The following is a 21,611-nucleotide window of genomic DNA, read 5'->3' as shown; positions in this document are numbered from 1 at the left end:
AACAATATAACCAAATCATCTAATGGAGGGGGAAACAACCTTGAATAATTAAAATTTCTTAGGATAAGTATCATTCTAAGAGGTATGTACAAAATCAGGCAACCCTATCTTCTAAACAATCTCATCATTCAAGCAATTTTCATAACACAATGTATTCCTTGCAGTATGTAAAAAAAGAGGGATGAGGAGAGATAAAGGAGAATAGGCGAGCAAGTCGGTGGGGAAACAGAAAGGAGCTCGCTCGTTAAGGGTAGTTTCCTTCCGTGGGGAAGGATCGTATGGGGGCGAAAAAGAAGGAGGGCGACGATTGGGCGGGGCAGAGGATGCGTGGTCCGGTCTAACCCGGCCACATCCAGTCTGCCGCCGACTACGTAGTTGCGCAGTATCGTTGTTGAGCGTTGTGTGTGCCACTAGAAGAGGATATAAACGGTATACCGGTGCTCGGGCTAGCCTGACTCTCTTTCTCCGGTCCTTCGTCGAACGTCGCGTCTCTTCTTCGACCCAGGGTCGTTCACCCTGCAAGTCCAGCGTGCTCGCGTTGTCCTTCAAAAAAACGAATACATACTCTGTTTTCCTGTTTCTCTCTCTGTGGCCTCCTTCGTCTGGTCCATCACGTCCTGATCGAATTCCCAGCGAGTTGGCTGACATTTCTTTCTACGCGGAGAAACGTAAGCGACTTCTCTCTGTTATCTTGCCGCCAGGCTGTTGCCATTTTTGTGCGCTCGCGCGAGTCAAGGAAACTGTATACTTGATAGATAAGGTTATTGTAAGGAGGTTAGAAAAGGATATTTTCATTCTTATACCGTTGATTTTTTTTAGAGATTTCTGTGTTTGTTGTTGTTAGGCTTGATTTTGTACGTTGAGCATTATGATTGTTTTGGGGTAAATGGGGCTCAATTGATTCGCCAGGATTAAATAAATTAGTAATGAATTGAATATTTAAAGAGGTTGATAATAGATTGGATATTTAAGAAAGGATAATCAAAATATTTTCGTATTTTTTACATTTATTATTAGATTTTAAAAATTGATAAAAGCATTATTGTATTCTATTCACTGTAACATAGTTATTCTATTCTGTGTGCTAATATTTTCTAGGGGAAATTTAGATAAATAGAGACAACTTTTATTTGTTAAATAGAGGTAATCAAGACAAGAGTAAAAATGTGTTATTCCAGATAATTACATTTTCTGTCTTATACAAATATTATTATTTTCCTCAAAATCTATACAAATATTATACTCTATTCACTATAACATTGCTACTCTAGAGTGCTAATATTTTCTAGATGAAGCTATATAATGAATCAAACAGATAGTATTCTTTTTGTGTCTTCTATATCCGTTGTTACTTTTCTAAATTATACAAGTTCCATTAGGTATTTTATTTACTATAATGTTAAATACTAATACTTTTTAGCATTGAACTGAATAGTTTCCAATAAAACATCTATTTATGTCTTTTTTAACAGAAAATAAATTAGGATAGTAAGAGATAATTTCAGATTTTTTGGCAACGATATTTCGTTTTCAAAATTAATAGCCAAATACAGGTGCGAGCGTTACGTAATGTTATTTTACCGCGCGCCCCGGTGTGGCAAATTGTCCTTTGTTTCTATTGTTCTCTAGTAAGGGACGATATTTTATACTTATCCCATGCTGTTTCCGTAAGCTAATAAGATTTATTATGGTACGGCAACGTGTTGTACGACACGAGCGAAATAATCTTTACACGCGATAGATGCACAAATAAAAAAATGCAGTTCTTATATTTTGTTAGTTCAAAAGAAGAAATGGTCTTACAATTGTGGACAAGTTAGAAACTTTCTTTGAAGAGTAATAGTAGCAATATCTCGAGTGGATGCTCGCGTAGCCGGGTGAAATATTTAAGCTAGTTTAAACATAGAGCCATTCACGTTGGACATCCTTTCACTTTGACCAGTATGAAAGGATACTAAATTTTTCAACTGTAATAATAAACGATAATGTGCACTGTTAAGTCGAGTACTTAATATTATCACTGTTCCTCTTTTCGTTCGTGTAATCAATATCGTTTTTCAAAGTGGTAGCAGGATATTTAATTTTTAAATTACTTACGCAATTCAATTTAGTTTTCAAATATGAGAGAATAGTATATTAGTTACAATAATGAATGATAATACGCCAAATCTCTTTATAAAATAGCATGCAGTATTCTTTTTACTTATCATTTTTACATATTTTTAAATATTTTCTGTAACATCATGAAAAAGTGTTCAACTATGTAATTATCAGCATATGTACAGTAATGCAATATTTTTATATAGTATTATTACACATTTTTAAATCTTGTTTATACAATAATAAAAGCATATTCGATTTCGAAGCATTTTTTAACTTACTTTTAAGTCTTCTATTATGAAGATATTTAAATTGTAATATTTTGAAACATTATCTGTTACTGATTTTTATAATCATTTACCACAAAATCAGTGAAATTTATTGACTTAATCGCGTAATTGAGTTTACATTCAATCGGTGTCATTAAGTCCATTTTATCCGTCAGTAGAACGAATGCGTAATGTAGATGATGGTAACGAAGATGTAAAGCTGGTTTATTGTCGAAACGGTACGCGGCCATCGCCATAGAAAAGCAATTCGCCGGAAGATTTAATGCGGTGTGTAGCTAATTTCTTGCACGCATGGTATTCGGTTTACTTCACCGTCTATTTTTGATGGTACAAGAGCTGATCTGAAAATTTACTTCTGACAATAAGCATGTCTCCATTATCATTTAGAATAGATATATACATTTTTATAATGAGTCATTATCAATAATACATATCAAATGCGCAAATAATTAAAAGAGATTTATTGATATAGCAGTATATATTTTCTATATTTGAATAATATACGTAAAATCAAAGAAAAGCATTCCCTACAGAATATTATATTAAAATATTTCTAGAAAATTCTTTTCTTTGATATTTTATAAGGACATTATTATAAAATAATTAGCAAATTTTTTTCTCGTGGCAAAGGAGAATAGTATAGACTGATTTGCATGAATTAATTAATTCGTTTTCACCGTTCTAGTAACGAACATATAAAAGTGGGTAATGAGGGCCGCAATTAACGATTTGCGTAGCTTTACAGTAACTTCGTAGAAAAGTATGTCCCGAAGTAAACTCGTGTTTTACCTTACCGCGACATTATCGGTCATAATATTTGCATTTCTTTAAAAAGTCTCTTATATTAGGCATTTTTGATTACATCGAAAATTCGACGAATACGTGAAACTACATAACTTACGGATATTATTATACATTTAGTTATATTTAATTATTTAAAATTTTATTTACATTATTTACTTTACAATAATTGCTTGAAGGATGTCGAAAGTTAACGGACTTCACATGAATAATTTAAATTTGGAAATCAATAAAGATAGTAATCAATATACAATAGAAATAGTATTCTCTGAATGTGATCAATCAAACGAATTAAAGGATTCATTACTCTAATTACACCAACCTAATGTTGACATGAATAGGTACTACACTATATATAGTCCGCGCTAACATTACAAAATTGTTCTAGAAAGAATTCTTGGTACACCCCAAGATTTACGATACTCATCATCCCCCACATTGAGAAGGTCGTAAAGGGGTTGAAGAGGGTTGTTGCAGAATGTGGGTGGATTTAAGCTGAGAGCATCGAAATTTATTCCAGAAATTCGCGCGTGCACTGCTTTTGCCAACTTTCCAATGAAACACCGAACAACTGTGTATCTAATATACAGTATAGACTATAGGTATAGACACCCAATGTTGTAACGAGGCTATGTATCTTTCATTTATACATGTATGTGTCACATAATAGCCATATACCTATACGCCTATGAAAAATAAAAATTCACTTTATCTATCGATCCTCGGCGGTCACATATGGGTACAATCATGATTCATTCCAACTTTACAGCCATTTTTCTTTTTTGCGTTTCTCGCAACGGATACATAGAAAACGATAAAACGATTGTTACTTTCGTCGCGCGACAGCTTTTTATTCGGAGAAATTTAGGAACAGATTAGTGCAGTTAAAACAGGTGCTTTGCTGTTTGTTGGAATAAATTGAATATGTTGGCTTTGCTGTGCAATATTTTGTAGATGATAAAGCTGATTTAGGACTGGTTCTTGATGTAGGAAGGATGAAGATGAATTTTAATGTTTCAATTTTTTGTGATAAGAAGAATAATAATCCTTTTTCGGAATGAAGATGAATTTTAATGTGTAACATGGGATTGTTTTACTAGAGAACAACCACCATAAAATATTTCAAGTCGGTTGCCACGTGAAAAAAAGTTCTAGAAATAGATTGAACCTCATATGTAGTTGGGAAGCAAAACGCTGAAAGCTATTCTTCCGAGTGAAAATCAATTTTAAAATGAATGAACACCAGCGTACACGATCTGCATATACAGAGAAAGAAATCGCCAGAATCGATAAGTCGATTCTTTGTCCGATGTTTCACCGTGTTTGTGTTCGTTTATTCATTGCCTTTTTCGGTTTACTTTACTCTCGAAACAAAGTAATTTAATATTGTACAAAATACAGCAGCTCACGAAAGTATTCGGATATTTGTAAAAACTTTTTATGAACATATTATGTGTACTATGCGAAACATTTTGAATTTTCCTTCGAACAGTATAATAGGAGCATCATGATTATATTGAAGAAGTTTGAGAGAATCCGAAAATTATATATAGTAATATATACAGAAAATGTACTAGAAGTAGTAAATTTCTTGTAACTTTCATATACATTTTCAATTGGTTCCAAATTTTATCAATGTAATATACTTGTAGATTTGTATATTTGTATGTTTGTATATTTTATACAATATATAGTACAGTATGAAAGTTTCCTGTGCATTTACATTTGCACCTTAAAATCAATTTCCACGTCCATGTCAAAATCAGGTTTCGTAATTGAATAACAGTAAGTGCTACATAATTGATTGAATAAATATTCTGCGATCATAGTGATATCAATTATAATATATTTCGAAATCAAAAGGGATTTAATCAGGTTTTATGGTTTAATTAAATTATCGTTCTATAATTATGATAATATTGATTATAGTCTATTTCAAAGTTAACGTATTGTCAACTGCATGAATGAGATATTACTAGGCGCTTCTAGTAAGTTTCCTAGGGGTATTTCTAAAAATCCTATACTACAAGAATTTAATAATGAGAAATTAAAAGGAAATATTCTGTTGTTTTTCTGATCACATTATAAGAAAGAGTTTGTTAGAATAAAGTATAAAAATGTTTCTCCTAATTTATTAGAAAAACTAAGATCTGTTAGAATGAAGCAAAAATCCGCTTCTTCTAATTTGTTAGGAAACTAAGGAGACTAAGAAAACTAGAATAGAAAATGGAGAATTTTCTCAAGCGGTTGGCCATGTGTTGTAGTAGAATTAATTTGGGACAACTATTGAAACAATCTGTTCGAGTTCACCAGAGGGTGTGAATTGAAATGAAACGATTTGAAAATGTCATTAGGGGGACCCTTTGAACCATCATCGATTCTTGAAAGGAGGTAGCGATGCCTGACGAGCATCCCCACACGTTTATCTTTTTCTCTCTTTGCTTCTTTACAGAACACGGTTGTGACATCGCGTTTGATTCAATAGGCGTTAACCGAGTGACCTGAATTTTGCCAACCGTATGGTAACCTTACGTAATTTCATCTTTTTTCTATTTTTCTTTTTTACAAAAATTACTGGAAGAACTTGTTGGTAAAGAAAGAAACATATAATACCAGAGAATAAAATCAGTCATCTCAAGCTGAATATTATGTACATTATCATTCACAAGTTTCTGGATACTTGCTTCTTTTTAACAAGATGTATCTTAACCCCTTAACCTACAATGATCGGACCAAACGTAAATTCTCAAACGTAAATCGTAGGTTAAGGAGTTAATAAGCATAAAGTTATAAATAAGGAATTAATAAGTACATATACTACCTTATACAATATTACCGAAAAAAGTAAAAAAATATATAAAACAAGGAACCAGCATATAAAAATCACCTCAAACTACTTCAAATCTACATGATACGCCCACTCATACTTTAAGTAGAACAAGGCGCTATCGAGTCAGACCACGCGACTCGCAACACGTGGCTCCGTCAATCAGAGAGTTTTTAATTCATTAAAAGAATCGATCGACATCGTTTGATCTGATTTTGACATTAATTTACTCTCTGAATATCAGTACGTAAATATTTGATTCGACTTGGATTTCGGTTTGCCGTTCCAACGCGCTTACGTGTACAAAAGCCAGACACGTAGTAGCTGCAGCTTTAAATCCGTCATTTTACAACTGCTTCCATGAATCTGCCACATGCATTCGGCTATCGTTGGCTTGCCGGATGTTTATGGAAGCCTCGTACTAGGCCGTATATGTAAAATACATGGCAACCAGTGCATATTTATGGAACACCGTTTGAAATTGTTCCTCCTGTTTGTCAGTCGAATCTCGAAGAACGAATGAATTTTTTCTGAGTTTTTACTGTACTGTATGAATTTTTTACTGAGTATTGACTGTGAAGCGTGAATTTTTCTTTTTCGAAGTTTTATATAATATTTTTTGATGTAATAGAATTAGGTTTGAGTCCTCTATTATATTTGCTCTTGATGCTGAATCAAAGAGATTTACGCGAATTTTAGTAAATAGTTCTTTTTTCGAAGATATAAAATTCCCATTGTGTGGAGTGTGTATTTTTCTTCTTGGACTTTTATGTAACATTTTGTTGATATAGTAAAGATAGTTTCGGATTCTTCATAATATTTCTTCCTGACGTTAAGTAAAAGAGATTCATTTCAATTTTTATAGCTATTCTCGTTGTACTATGAAAACATTCATTGTGAGTTATGGATCTTCTCCTCCGTATTTTAGAAATTTAACGTTACGTTTTGTTGATGCATAAAGTTACATTTGGATTTCCTCTAATATTTCTCTTTGATGCAGATTGGAAGATATCAGAACTTACGAAGTATGTATTTATTTAAAAATGTGAATTTCCCTCTTTGAAAGTTCTATGCAATATTTTATTAATGCATTAGTATCAGATTTGGGTTCTCTCTAATATTTTCTCTTGACGTTGTACTTCGTATTAATTTTTCTGAGTATTTTTTCTGTATTGGAAATATTGCTGTTATTTATAGCAAGTTGTGGATGTATTTTTTTAAATTTTATGCAACATTCTTTTGGTGCTTTAAAAGCAGAGGTCTTTGGGAAGAATGAAAAAGAAAAGTTCTTTAGTATTTTGTTGTTAAAATTTTAGGTTTACGAATTGAGGAGCATTTAAGATTGATGAGCGCGTGAAGACCGAAATTCGAACTTCGCGCGTCGAAAGTCAGGACGCAAAAGTTTTAATTGCTTGTATTTTAAAAACGAAGTATCGGAAAACAAAATGTTAAAAGATTTTTCGATTTCTTTTAATATAAGGAATTAATATAAATACCAATAATATAGGCATTGATAGTTTATATATTCTGGAATGTTTAAATTTCTGTTGTGGTAAATAGTTTTATCTATGCCTATTCGAGATCATTTTAAGTTCTGACAAAATTTTAAAAAATTTGATACTTAGCTTTCTGGAGGTTTTATTGATCTTAAGCCTGATCAATGATTTACCTTATCTACTTTCAAACTTAAAGTTGAATCTTCTCAATCCCTTATCGATCAAATTGTCACTATTACGTCATATTAATTGGATTTTTAAAATAGATAAAATTTACGAACACGCAATTATCTTCACTGATTTATTCTTATATAGTGGCGGCCAAAAGTCTCTAATTGTATTTCAAATGCAGAAAATTTAATTGTTCTGTGCTTTATAAGCCACTCCACGTTCTATAAGTACACTTTTTAAAAACTCATTATTTTGACAATAAATCTACTTTGTGGTTGGACACTTTTGTATTGGAATGTTTTATGTTAATATAATTATATTTAATAATGTATATAACAGTCATTATAAACTATTATATTACTGGTTATCACATTAATGGTAAAAAATTTATAAGCAAACAATCTAAAATTATTAAAATATAATTAATATTTGAATTAACTTAAAACCATCTTTTTTCAGACTCTGGTCTAGCATTCTTTCTTCAATCCTTCTTTTAACTATTAAAACTGGAAATATAGGCAAGAGGGCAATGCAAAATAACGAATGGAGAAGGATGAAGTAATCGTGGTGTGACCTTGAACGAATCAAGAGGAGGGCATCTGATAAATTGAAAAACAAAAGAATTTCGTCGGACAAGAAACGTTGAGCTGATCACAAATGGCTACGCCGCCGGATTCGCCAGGACCGGAAGAGGCTCTGTTTGATTTCGAAAGCACACGAACCAGGCAACAAACCACCAGACCTGTCGCCCTCGAGGAACTGCTTCGACAGACCAAATTCTCCAGACAAGAAATACGAGTGATGTACCGTGGCTTCAAGCAGGTAAGCCACGTTGAATCTGAAAATACAGCCGATGATACAGAATTGCGGTTCCTGGAACAATAAGTAGAGCCGTGAGTCACTCTTGGATGGTCTGGCCACTTTAATCCCCCGAGGACATTCCCAGTTAAAATTTCGTTTCTAAGCAGTGAGAAGATGTTTTAAATGAGGGATTAATTGAATGTAATTAGATCTGGATTTTTTAAAATTTGTATTTAACATAAGTACTTGTTTAAAATTCATATTCTATTAGGCACGTAGAGGTGAATTAATCTCACCAGTTCGAGTATTTTTATTAATAATTTCAGTATAATTACATACTAACGTTTGAAATTTTTCTATTTCTGTCTCTACAAATTCTTTTAATTCTAATATTATTTAGAAATTGAAAGCCAAATTAATTTAGCCAACTAAAGCTTCATTTCTGTGCAATAATTTTAAAACGTAATTTTGAACTAGAGCTTAATTACGTGTAATTGGTGATGTTTCTACATTAAAATAATGAATAATTTATATATTAAAATGATTGATCAAATTAATCTGATTCTGAATTTTTAATGAAATATAAATTCCAAATATATTTTATATGAATGACTTCATTATCTTCTATAATATAAAATACAAAATTCTATATAATACAAAATTCTATGAAGCGCTTTATCATCAGTTTCTCATTCAGGTTGTTCCAAGAAGCACAACTCTGTACCTCCCCTCAAAGTTAGTTATCTCTTGTAGTCATTAACTTGCTATCAGCCTGCAACACGATACTTATTAATGAATACGTTTTATGAAATCTAAATAATCCGAAACCTATTATATATAATTATTTCTCACGAAAGAAAATTTCATATAAGAATAATCTTTGATGAAACGTTGAATAAGATGGTTCACTTCTTGATTAAGTTAGTCTTTTTGTAAAATTAGTTATAATTCGTAACGATGATTGTACTTTGCAAACCAGTCGGCTGGTGCATGTTCCTGGCATGCCATCAATTTTCGTCATAATTTTATTTGCTATGAATATTCATGAGGGGACGGAAATGTTGCTACGGAATTTTATTTTGGATATCCCCCTCTCCTCTTACGTTGTGCGTACAATGTTCATCTAGAAATATTCTTCGGCGAATTAACAATCACTTCTTATGCGTTATTACCATTGTCTAGTACAATTATTTACCAACTAATAATATTATTGAATTGACAAATTACTAGTTATAGATTATACATTCCTTTTTTATAAATTTATAATGTTATGATAAATAGGATCTTTCGCCTAGTAAAATTGTTAATGCTGATAAACTATAATTTGTAACTTGGAAACTTTCATTGATAATATTGGCTCATAATTGTGCAACAGCGCACAGACTGTGACAATGTTAATGAAAAATATTAAATAACGCTAAAATTTCTGATATATTATGGTTAAGTTCGAGTTAGATTTTAATAAATTTATTTAGACGCGTCTGACAATGAATAAAAGAAAGTAATTCCATCGTTGAAATGTTGGTTTTTAAACGTAAAAGAAATAAAATGCAACGTAAATGAGGTTAGTAGAAAAAGGTGAATTTGAGGGATTTCTGTGAAATGAATTTTGTCCAACTTCCTGAATGAAGTTTTTAAACTTAGAGATTGCGTTCCTTTTTGTGCTTGGAGATAGCTTCGAGTTTCATATAAAAACAGGTAATTTTTTACCGCCCTTTGTAGTTATATTCAGATGAGAGGAAGCTAGAGATTATGGTCTATCCCAGTTCTTTGGACGAGCCTGCATGGAAAGGTTTGTGATATACAAGGTCATTCTTTGACGATGGACGGATTTCTCTGACAGTACGATAGAATGTCGAAGAATTTAGAATAAACAATTTTTAGAAAATAATTACTTCTTCGTTCTTAAAATTTCTTGTATTTTTGGTATCAGATACAAACTATGTAATACATACTTTCAATATTTCATAAGAAATAAATAATAATAATTATGTCGCGTATGTTGAAATGTTCGTAGCTTGTAAAATAAGAAAGAAATTGGGGGAATGACATTGAAACGCAATTTACACACAAACATGTAATAATTGCAACAATATCGTTACGATGATTAATCTATAATTGCAAGTACGTAAAGTTATAAAATCGCCTAAAGTATCTTATTTCTCTTTCATATAATACATGCAGTAACGATTCAATTTTAATCAAACAATCACCATATGAGTACACGCAATGCCAGCGATTTTCATGACGAATATGACCTTGATGTTGCAAAGGAGAAATTTCGATTTTTGCGACAAATGAGTTTTCGAGGCTTAGGAGGGGAAGGTAACGTGCCACGCCAATCCCGTGTCACTCATAAAATATTTACGTAGCGTTTAGAGGGTAATAGAGACGGTAGTTGTAGCTCCTCGAGTTTCCTTCAAGGTTGATGTTGTTTCTACGTAAATGTCATAGGTGTACGCTCTAGCATGTCAATACAGTAGTTCAAAACGTTTGTTGTTCTAATTTTATGCTTTAGATCTGATCTAATCCTTTTTTTTTTAAATAAAACACGAAATTTAACCGAAAATTTCAGTTGATTCTTAATTAGTAATTTAATTGATGAAATTCATTCACGGGAAATTTAAATTAAAGACTATACTTCGAACTTCAGTTATATTTGTACCATTTTAAATACAATTATACAATTATAATTATATCACACATGTTAAAATTACGGTATTACAAATTAAAAAAATTATTTAACTTATATTATAATTAATTTTTAATTGTAATATATGTGAAAATCGATTTGTGGTATTATTAGTGTAACGTCAAACCTTTAAGGGTAAACCGGTAAAGTTAATTAAGTTTAAAAGAAATAGTGCTTTGTGCTTGATAATAGTATTTAGTGTTTGGTATTTTCTTTTCGACTAATATTTCGTTTAAGTGTTCCAAGTTACTTAACTGCGTTTTCCTCCATTGAGGATGTAACTATCCGCAGACAAACGAGTTCGGAACTGTAGCAGAACCACCTGTACGTTTCACGGTAATTTGTCGAGTTTAGAACTTTCTATTCTTCAACCAGGATTTACCCACATTGCACGATGTCTGTCTCATTTGGGCAGACCGAATACATATGTTGTACGTATTACTCTTGTTTAAAGAAACATTTTCTTTGGTGTATCATTATGTTAACCGTATTGCGAGTTAACACTGACCTTACCAGGCCCGGTCAAATGAGCGGTTTCAAAATTTAATTTAAAATTCTACATTCATTGTTATTTCTTTTGTTCATCTAATTTTATGTAAACTCTTATATTATCCGATTAATCAATTTTTTAATTTATGTTAATTTACGTGTCACAAACTTTCTTGACTGTCTTTGCAGTAGCAGTTTCAATAAAATCTCTATCATTTTTTCTGCCTGACAGTTTTTATACATTAATAATGTTTCTTTGCTCAATTAACGACAGATAAAAGTCGGCTGCAGTCCAAACGTTTCACTTTTTGATAGCCATCGATATAGATAACTGACACGAGGTAGGCAACGAAGAGATGGCTTATTGTCTGATGTAGTCGATATTATTCAAGCACCGTCGCGAATCTCTATTTTAACACGTTTCCACGTGGTTTAGTTTGTACTAGCATAATCGACTTTCTAAAGCGACAAAAAACTTCCCTTTGTATCGTAACGATATGACAGTACATATACATATTTGAAATAAAACATTTCGAAAGAATGGACATGTTCGATCGATTGATTGATCGACGTTGTTTCTGGTTGTTTCATAAATGGTGTAAGATGAATGGAAATGGATCGACGTATTCACTATCGTTCAAAAATATATGTACATACATATGTTGTGTGTATATATATGTACAACATATTGTATATAACATGTTGTTTATTGTATATCGTACATCATGTTATACATATACATATATGTATATATATTTGCTTACTTTTGACAAGATATACAGTGAATTTGAAAGAATATTGATGGAAAAAATATTGGTTACTTAGAGATTTTTATAATTCTGTAGTATCGATAGTAAATTGTAAAATATTTTATTACTAGATACATCTTTTAATAAGTATGGTTAGTTTATGATTTGTTAATTCCATAAAAAGATAATGTCGCTTCTAATTGTCAATTTATCATTAATTTGTATATTTTGATCAAACTGAAGTACTGTTACAAATGGACTAAAGCTTCTGAAAAATTTTGAACGGTAGTGTACGTATAAAACGCTTTTGCGACTGGTATACTGATGATCAAAGTCGTGAATACACGATGTGATAGTTTTGTCACAAAATGTGTGGCTTTTAACTGCAGTTTTTTCCCAGCTAAACACACGTATACTAGATATCGACCGGCGTTTTATGCTTTTGCCAGCCTAAAAGTGTGTCACGACGATTACTATTTCGCGAGATACCATTGAGTTTTCGAAATTCTGCTGGAAGATTTCGAACTGACGAATGGATCTACTTTCAATCGATCATTTTACTGAAAAGAATGAAATAAGAGAGATATTAAAATTTCGACCATTTGCTTTTTCTTTTTAACTGGCATTATTTTCAAAAATATTATTCTTATATATTATTTAAATATTAAGTATTGTTTCTGACTTCAAACAACAGGTTGCCTGGTAAGATTGTCTCTAACATTCGTTTTCATTATTCTTTTATAAAATGTGTTTCAAAGTAACAGTTGAATTATAAGATGTCATTAATTATAATCACATTTTTTACTTATCCTCTTAAGCATCTTTTATAGGTTATTTACGAAATAATCTTCAAAAATATTCTTCACCTATATTATAAAAGTATTTATACTCCTTTTCTGCTTTAAACAATAAATTATCTGATAAAATTGTCTCCAGCACACTCGTACATCATTATTATTTTTAAAGAGATTTTAAAACGGAAATTTTCTGCGGTTGTTTTAATCTGATGATATTAAAGGGTATTTAGACGTACAGCGGCTACAAACAATATTTACTTACCATTCATTTATCGTAGTATTTACATACTAATTAATTAGGTTCAAGTATACTTTTCGTATCATTTAATAGTACATATGTACTTTCGTATGATTACAAAAATTTGATACTGTAAAAATGAAATATATAGAACCTAATAAAAAGATTGCTTCATTGCAAAATAAGGGTATGTGACAATACCTTTTATAGCCACTGTATTTTTCTGAATGAAAAAATGTATTCAATTAAAATGTAAAAGGCAAGGAGAGTTGGAGAGAATTTATTTATGTTTTTGATCAGCCCCTGAAAGGATCGAAAGGTTGAATATCGTAAGTACTTTCGTCGCACAGCCACTCGTCGACGAGCACTTGTACGTTACGTAGAAAAAGCCCTGAGCCTTGGAACGTTTTGTGTGTATGGGCGAAAAAAGCGTCGGACTTTTCGAGAGTTCCTTAGGTGTTTTAATTGCGCTATTTCGCCACTGTACGTTCTCCACTTGAGCCTTTAAGACTGGCAATTGTGTCAAGAGCATGCGTTTGCACGACGATGAAAATGTACGGTGCTAAGTATCGCGGGTATGTTTATGGTATTTTTTATCCGAATAGGTAATGTCTAAAAAACATTGAATTCTCGAAATGATAGTAATTTATCGCTAAAATTACCCAATCAGTCAATATGACTGATATTGGGTCTTTTGTCTCTACAATTGAGAATCACAGCAAAGAAACACGATATGTATATAGTAGACGGTTAACGGATTTTAGAGGATTAATTTGTGACATTCTTCATACTTCATTTATTATCAGAAGGCATCAGAAGTTTGACTGGAAGAAGCTGTTATCTATATTACACAACCTGTATATAATATCTATTATTAAATCAAATTTTTGTTTCAATTGCCCTTTATTATGAAAAGGTGCCATAAATATGACGTTTAGTATTAAGTAAAGCTTCTATTTCAATTATTATTTATGGAAAAGAAAAGACATGATAACAATGTTAACTTTCTAAACGCTGCTCTATACAGAAACAAAATATTCAAGTGTAATCTTGCGGACAGAATCTACCGCGAAGCGTCGAATTTATTCTCCTCCATGGCATTGATATATGGTTAGGCAGCAAACAAGTCCGATATCCTCTATTCTGTAGTCCCTTTGTCACAACTATCGAGGAGGCACAACGTAGCCTCATTGTTTCCCTTGTTCTTTCTCTCCATCTTAAGTCTAGAGTATAGAAGTCTTTTTTTTCCTTTTCCTTTTTTTTTCAATGAAAGCGTAAAGGTTAGGCAAGCGTTAGCACGTTCGTCCTATTGAACTCGATTCTATTTAAGGGAAGTATGGCGGGAGTAAGCGTGTGTGTCGGTATCTAGTGGCAATCGAAGAAGGCCGACCACCAGAGGCCGCGTCGAGGCCGGAACCTTGACGTTTAGGAAAATTGCAAGGATTTAGGCCTACGTATGTATACAATAGCCGCACACGCACGAAGGTCGATAGGATAGCTGAACTTTTCAGTAAATTGTCGCCTTCTAATTCGGATGAACCTTCGAACTTTCACGCATCCCTCTGACCTATTCCAATTACCTTGTGTCGTTGGATAAGCAACCTTTGGTTCTCCTACGAGAAGTAAATTTATGCTTTTCTTTTATCGATAGTTTACTTTTGTAACAACTGCATGGTACTGAATATAATATAAAAAGAGATGTATTATCACTATCGTACAATACAGTATTTTAATATAGTAATACAGTATATAGTAATACAGTATTTTTAGATAAGTTTAATATATTCACGAGCAGTGGTTTCATTAAAAATGCTATACCAAAGTAAAGTTAAAAGGTACTGTAAGTGAGATAAGGAAAAGAATTTGAACTTTGCTTTTAAATATCCTTGTATCATTTATTTGATTTATTATTAGTGATTGAAATCATTATAAGAAAGTCTACCTTTCATGATAATTTTAAAGCAAGTGAAATCTCGATCTGAAGTAAGAACTGTATAAGTAATTTATAAATAGATGAAAAAATATGATTTTATTTTAAATTGTTCATCTCGTTTATAAAATCATTAGAACAAGAACTTCCTCTTCCTAATTTGTTATCTTTTATTGCAAAACAATAACAAACTTTGACTTGTTCTCTATATCTCATATAAAAATAAGAACGGCGCCGTAAGTACAGGTTAACGAGAACTATAAGTTGAGTGGTACTTCAATGAAGAATCCAACTACAACTTCTAGGGCTCACTAAGTCTCTTCTCAATTCAGTTCGTTCAGTTCGTTTCTTTGTATCTTTGACGACGTTTATATTATATTATATTTCAATCTCAATTGGATTAACCACTCCAATTGGAGTTCACGTGTCGACTGAAATTCTAATGAGGTGAAGTCCGACGTAATTTTCTGGGCGAATAGAATTCAGTGACAATGTTCCATGTAATTGAAGTGTACCTCCATAATTTACTTTCTCGAATGCAAATATAGGTCGGCCACAAACACCTTTCGCGTATTGTGTAAATTAATCATTCAGGACATATTTACATAGTTACATTTATGTTTAACACTATTATTTATATTAATTGTTTAATTATTATTTATAGTATTTTATTAAAATATTAACCCTTATTTTGGAGTGTGTATCTTTTAATGTTATATTAATGATACTGCTAAAGGAATTTTTTCATTTTTTTTTTTTCATAGTGTTTCTATTCAATTTATATAACATCAATCGAGAGATTACGCCCTGCATTATATTCGCTATTTTATCAAACCGATTAAACTGTCGGAAGTACGGGAACTTTCATTATAAATGTCATATTAAAAAACGAAAATCGATTTCTGGCGTTGGAATCTTGTAATGGATGAGTGCTTTCTATAGGATGCAACGGTTTTTGGCCAACATATGTAGGTATGATTCCGAGGAAACTATAAAACCTAACCTCCAGAGAGTCGATAAAACTTTATGGGCTCGATCGTTCGAAGAGATATCGTGTAAGATTTCATGGGAAACATTTTCGTACAAAGCAGGTAGTCATTTTAAATATTGTGACGTTATGCATCTAATATGGATCTTTGGTTTTTTAATTTAATTAGAAATATTTTTTAGGTGGAATTTTAATTAAATTTATTCTAAATTTATTCTAAAATTTTGTATCAACAGCTTACTATATATTCTATTACATGAATATGCTCGCTATATTAAACATTTCTCTAAGATAAACTTTTTGTCAGCTAAAATGGGAATAAGATTGAAATATAAAAATTAAAGAGTGGCAACGGAGTTAAATCTGCTTCCTTCAGAAATAGAACGATGCGGAGAAATATCCCTAGGATTACACGAACGAAACTGGACCTTCTGTTTTTTCCTGCATCCGTTCGTCTTAATAATGGAAAAAGTCTTAGCTCTGGCCTACTTTCGCCGCAATTTACCGTGTTCACGGCTCTCGCATAACTTCCTCCAAGTAGCTACACGCTCGTTCCGCTGTTCTTTTGTTGCCAACTCTTTCGTTAGCCCTTCTCCGTCACGATGGTTATTCTTGCCGTGCTTCCTCCAGCTACAACCGAAAATCCGGATGCAATGCAAACATTATCGTCGAATATTATGCAAAAATGGTAATTACTTCGCCAACATTAAGATTCCTGTGCTTCCCTTAATTGCTTTCAAGTAATTAGTTCCGAGTTTAATATTTCTGTGAATAATAACGCCACAGAACACAGAATCTTGAGGATAGAAGTGTAAAATAGAACTTTGAATTCTTTCTTTTTTTTATTTTATATTTTTCATGTAAGGTCACGAACCTTTTATTCTGTTCTTTTTATATTTTCTCTCTTTTATGTAGGTTTACGCTTCCTTGTTCTTTTCTGAAATATTCTTTTTAAATTCAAATTGGAAGAATGTCTTACTCCTTTTATATATTTGTTTTGTATTCATTCTTTTTGTTAATTTTTAAACTATGAAATCTGAATAATTGAATTCAATAAAAATTTTGTCATTCGTATCTTTATTTTATTGATTCCATCATATGATTTATGTTCAGTATGTTTTGCTGGTAATTTATTCAGAAACGAAGGAATCAATGGAGATTTTCTGTGATTTCTCAAGCATCCGCTTCGTTTCTTCCTTTCTTTTCCTCTGTTTATTTCTGAAAAGTAAGGAAAGCCTGTGAAATATCATTCACCGAAATACATTGCTTTTCCTTACCTGAGTACACTCTCGTGCATAGAGTATTCTGATTGTCTGGAGAAATTGCACATTCGAGCTTCGAATCCCACTACAAATGGAACGTTTCTCAACGCTGCTTCAAATGAATCCCCAACTACATAAAATCACACCATATTAAATTCTTTATATGCACCTTCTCCAACTATATTTATATTTCATTGTATTCGGTATAAAAATGTTACACCTCTTATTTTAAGATTTATAAAAGATAAATTAAAATTACTTTAAAGTATTAAATTATAGAATTTTTGAAACCGTACTCTAGAAAATATAGAGAAAAATAAAAAAGGGAAAGAAAATTTTATTATTCTTTTTTATCTTACTTGTTTCGTTAAAATCATTGTTCGACAAATTAAGATTCAAACTTTTGAGCTTTATGGAACCGGAAGTCAATACTTCGGCAAGTGCTGCACCTCCAGCAGCCTCTATTCCGCAAGCACTCACGTCGAGAACTTCCAAACTTTCGCTTCTTAACAGATCTAAAACAAACACAAACAATGAACTCTCGGAATGCAATTTCCACGTGTTCTTTGTCTAGAATCCGATCATTTCGTTTTCGAGGAAGTTGTAAAGACTTCTAAATAGGGAACTACATGTATACATATAATAAATTAAAAATAATTCTGTAACTTAATCATGGTATTTACAATTTCTTTTCAAATATCAAATCACGATATTTCTTCTTTTTTATTAGTATTTCAATCTTAATTCATTTAAACAAGATGAACAAAGAATATTGTTGCACTTTGTTTATGATAATTATTATCTTTCTCTAATAATTATTATCGATTAATAAACATTATCTCCATAATCTTTTAATGTCAGTTTCTCCGTTAAATAGAATACACGGAGAAAATATTTCGAAATTCATCCGGAATAATTATTACCAATTAGTAAATAATTCATTGTCATGTATCAATTTTATGATAACATTTTTCTGCAAAAATCTTAAATGTTTAAGGAACGATATTGCAAAGTTCTATAGTTTAACGTATAAATCACGGGATAGTGTCCATTCGGGCAGATTCAGCAAAAGTCAAACAGGAATCCGGTGTAATTTCCGGGCGGAACACGCTGGAGATTAACGGGACGGAAGTCGAGCACGGTGTTTGTTCTACGAGATACAATCGCCGTCATGGCTTCGATACGGTAACCAGTATAAATATTGACTCATAAGAGGATAAAGTTAGTAACTTAATACTTTGTACACTTACAGGCACACACATGAAACATCCCGTTGTCTAGCAAAGGATTTAGCCTCAAATTCAAATGCTGTAGTGTTGTGTGCTCCGCCTTTAGCAGCCCATAGATTATACCAGCCACTCCTTCCGGTCCTATATCATTGTTCGCTAAATGCAGTATTTTCAGGTTCTTGTGCGAGAGGTATTCACCAACTGCTTTTGCTCCTTTATCTGCCAGTTTACAATGAGAAAAGTCTAATTCTTCTATCTGAATTGAAAAAGAATTTGGTATTAACAGCACGGTATTATAAGAATGATCAATAAACAATATTATAGAAAATACGTTCTTAATTCCAGATTGTTATTGAATAATAGGACACTGAGGAAATAGAGAAAGAGAATACTAAGTATTAAAAAACAAAGTGAGTTTAATCAAATTGGAATTTAAATGACTGGAAAAATTAGACAGTAGAAAAATTAAGAGACTTAAAATTTGTAAAATTAAGAATTTGAGATATTAAAAGATTGGGGAATTAAAGATATAAGATGTTGGAAAATTAGAGGATCAAGGAATTGAGGAATTGTACGATATGGAAATTTTTTCTAAGCCGTTGTGACGCTACTAACACTATCATTCTCCAGCACACCTTGAAGAAGAGCTGCTGCACGTGGTTGATCCAAATTGCTTCTAGTCAAAGTAAATTTCTTCAATTTCGGGCAAGCTTTAATCCCACGACCAAGACCAAAGCAATCTTCAATGGATATCCTTTATTTTTATTTTTACTCTTTTAATGTACATAAATCAGACTTGAAGAAATAGTAGAGTATTAAACTGTAACCTGGAAAAGCAACTTACTCGAAGTCTCGCCACTCGAAACCATCGTTCATGTAAACCAACCCGAAATTAATGCGAAGCTCAGTAAGATGAGGGAATTGTGGCAGAATAAGCTCCAACGGGATGTGATGGACGAATACTTCTTCTGCTAGACACGAATCTTCTTCGTTTAGAGATATCTTATCCTTCCTGTGAATGTGAACAGATTTCGTGCAAATAAGTAGTACTGTACTATGTGCAATGATTATGTAAGGTGAAGGCTTATACGACAAATTCAAGGAGAAAGATTTCAGTTTTTGGAAGTCTAATCGTAGCTACCTTTTGTAAATTTCTTTTAAATTCGGATTTTTTCCTCTATGTTTCGAATAACTATTGTTATATTGAGATAGTTTAGATTTGGGATTAAATTATTTTGTATAAATAAATTATTTTTAGAATTATTATTATTACGTTTAAACAACTTAAATTTAGGATTGTTGTTGCATTCTCGTATTTATGTTTAGAATAGTTATTATATTGAAAGTTTACATTTTTTTTAGAATATATTATATCTTATTTATTTAAGAAGATTTACTTTGTTGGCAGTAAAGAACGTAGCTCTATTGTGTGCACATAATCACGCACAAGATCGATCATCTTTTCACAATCTTCCTTTTGGGATTCGAAGAAACTTGGCTCGAGATTCTCCAAATATTCACGAAAAGCACCTTCGCAGTAACGTCGCCGCCAGGAATTGCCATGTTCAGCGCAATCGTTGTGCCCCCATCTGAAATAATTCTAGTCTCTCCCGCATTCTCACATTTGAATTTGGGGTCACGCTTTATGTAAACCAAAAACGACTTTCTTTATGAAAATTCGATAGTTCTCGTGCTGGAAAGTGGGCGAACTGTTTCAAGAGAATGCTCGTTGAAAAACGGCCAAGAGAAATTAATGGAATGATACTATATAAAGTACATATACTACCGCCGGTAGTAAGCTAAAACTACTTATGGTCGGTAAATTAAACATCCATTTATGAGATTGCTTCCGTGTTGTATGCTTTTATGAGGACGCGAATAAACTTTTTTTTGACGGCCTCTTTTATGGATTGCGAATTTTTTAAATTTTCTGTTTTTCTAATTTCTTGATTTCCTGGGATTTCACGTTTCCTTATTTTCCCTACCACTTAATTTTCTCTGTTACTCGTTCCAATTTTCTCTACATTTTCTATTCTTATACTCTATACTTTTCATTTCAACTTTGTACTACACGATAATATAAAGAAATTTTTACGAAGTGTTTTCAATGCTTTCGATTACGTTTTTCACCTAGCTCTCGAGCAACGTTCCCAATAGTGTTCACTGTCGATTTTCCTTATAGTCAACTCGAACGGTAAATCGGTAGGCAGAATTTCCATCAGCATATTTCTATCCTCACAGGTTGGTAATTCCTCCAGTATCGGATTTTTCTTCCATACGGAGGCTATGACACGAAGGGCGAGGGTCTTTAAGCTTGGGACTCTCTCCTCGTCCCAGGAAACATCTTCCGGTCGAATTGTTCGATCGACCTCGCACGTTAACCGCGTCGTTTCTTCCGAACATCTTCCAAAAAAGATATTAATTACATATGCATCTTTTTTGGTGTTAATTATTATATATAATTATAATAAGAATTTGACAATATTTTGAGTTCCGAATATCAAGTATTTGAGAAAGTTGAGAATTGAGCAGTAGAAAGTTTAAGGAATTTGGAATTTGGAAATCAATGATTAAAAAAGATAAATTGAGGAATTACAGAATTATGGAGTTGGAAAAATAGCAGATTATAGGGTTTTTAACGAAATTAAGAAAATCTGGAGAACATACCTGTAAGCTTCCAACACGTTCTTGGGTATAGTGTGCGGAATTTTCATTTTTGTTACCTCCTCTATGCATTAGATTCATAAATAT

The 21,611-nt window shown here is 32.2% G+C and overlaps 2 protein-coding genes across 3 annotated transcripts in view; one reads left to right on the top strand and one right to left on the bottom strand.

The window, feature by feature from the left end:
- Positions 1-344: 344 nt before the first annotated feature.
- Positions 345-21,611, top strand: part of LOC117159794 (A-type potassium channel modulatory protein KCNIP1) — a 29,413-nt gene continuing 8,146 nt past the window's right edge. For both annotated transcript variants that reach the window (XM_076623926.1, XM_033339945.2), the window contains exons 1-2: positions 345-668; positions 8,145-8,507. In XM_076623926.1, the coding sequence (XP_076480041.1) occupies positions 8,343-8,507 (165 nt within the window). In that variant the 5' untranslated portion in view covers positions 345-668; positions 8,145-8,342. The remainder of the gene's footprint in view (positions 669-8,144; positions 8,508-21,611) is intronic.
- LOC117159756 (dynein regulatory complex subunit 5) lies at positions 17,446-21,609 on the bottom strand. Its single transcript, XM_033339899.2, has 9 exons — positions 21,528-21,609; positions 20,991-21,263; positions 20,258-20,449; positions 19,705-19,872; positions 19,476-19,614; positions 18,882-19,116; positions 17,991-18,146; positions 17,647-17,761; positions 17,446-17,587 (listed from the first exon to the last, which is right to left on the bottom strand). The coding sequence occupies exons 1-9, from the start codon at positions 21,572-21,574 to the stop codon at positions 17,500-17,502; spliced, it is 1,413 nt and encodes a 470-aa protein (XP_033195790.2). The 5' UTR covers positions 21,575-21,609; the 3' UTR covers positions 17,446-17,499.

This window comes from Bombus vancouverensis, chromosome 13, assembly GCF_051014615.1.
Source record: "Bombus vancouverensis nearcticus chromosome 13, iyBomVanc1_principal, whole genome shotgun sequence".
NCBI classification, from domain to species: domain Eukaryota; kingdom Metazoa; phylum Arthropoda; class Insecta; order Hymenoptera; family Apidae; genus Bombus; species Bombus vancouverensis.
Note: the sequence above shows the minus strand (reverse complement) of the source record. Positions and strands in the feature narration are given on the sequence as shown.

Bases quoted from the DNA above. Each gene is read 5' to 3' on its own strand.
- LOC117159756 (XM_033339899.2), bottom strand. From the start codon at position 21,574: ATGAAAATTCCGCACACTATACCCAAGAACGTGTTGGAAGCTTACAG. The intron at 19,873-20,257 runs GTAAATCTTCTT...TCACATTCACAG, and splicing joins CGTTCTTTACTGCCAACAAA to GAAGGATAAGATATCTCTAA. The intron at 17,588-17,646 runs GTAAGGAAAAGC...CTTACTTTTCAG, and splicing joins ATGCACGAGAGTGTACTCAG to AAATAAACAGAGGAAAAGAA.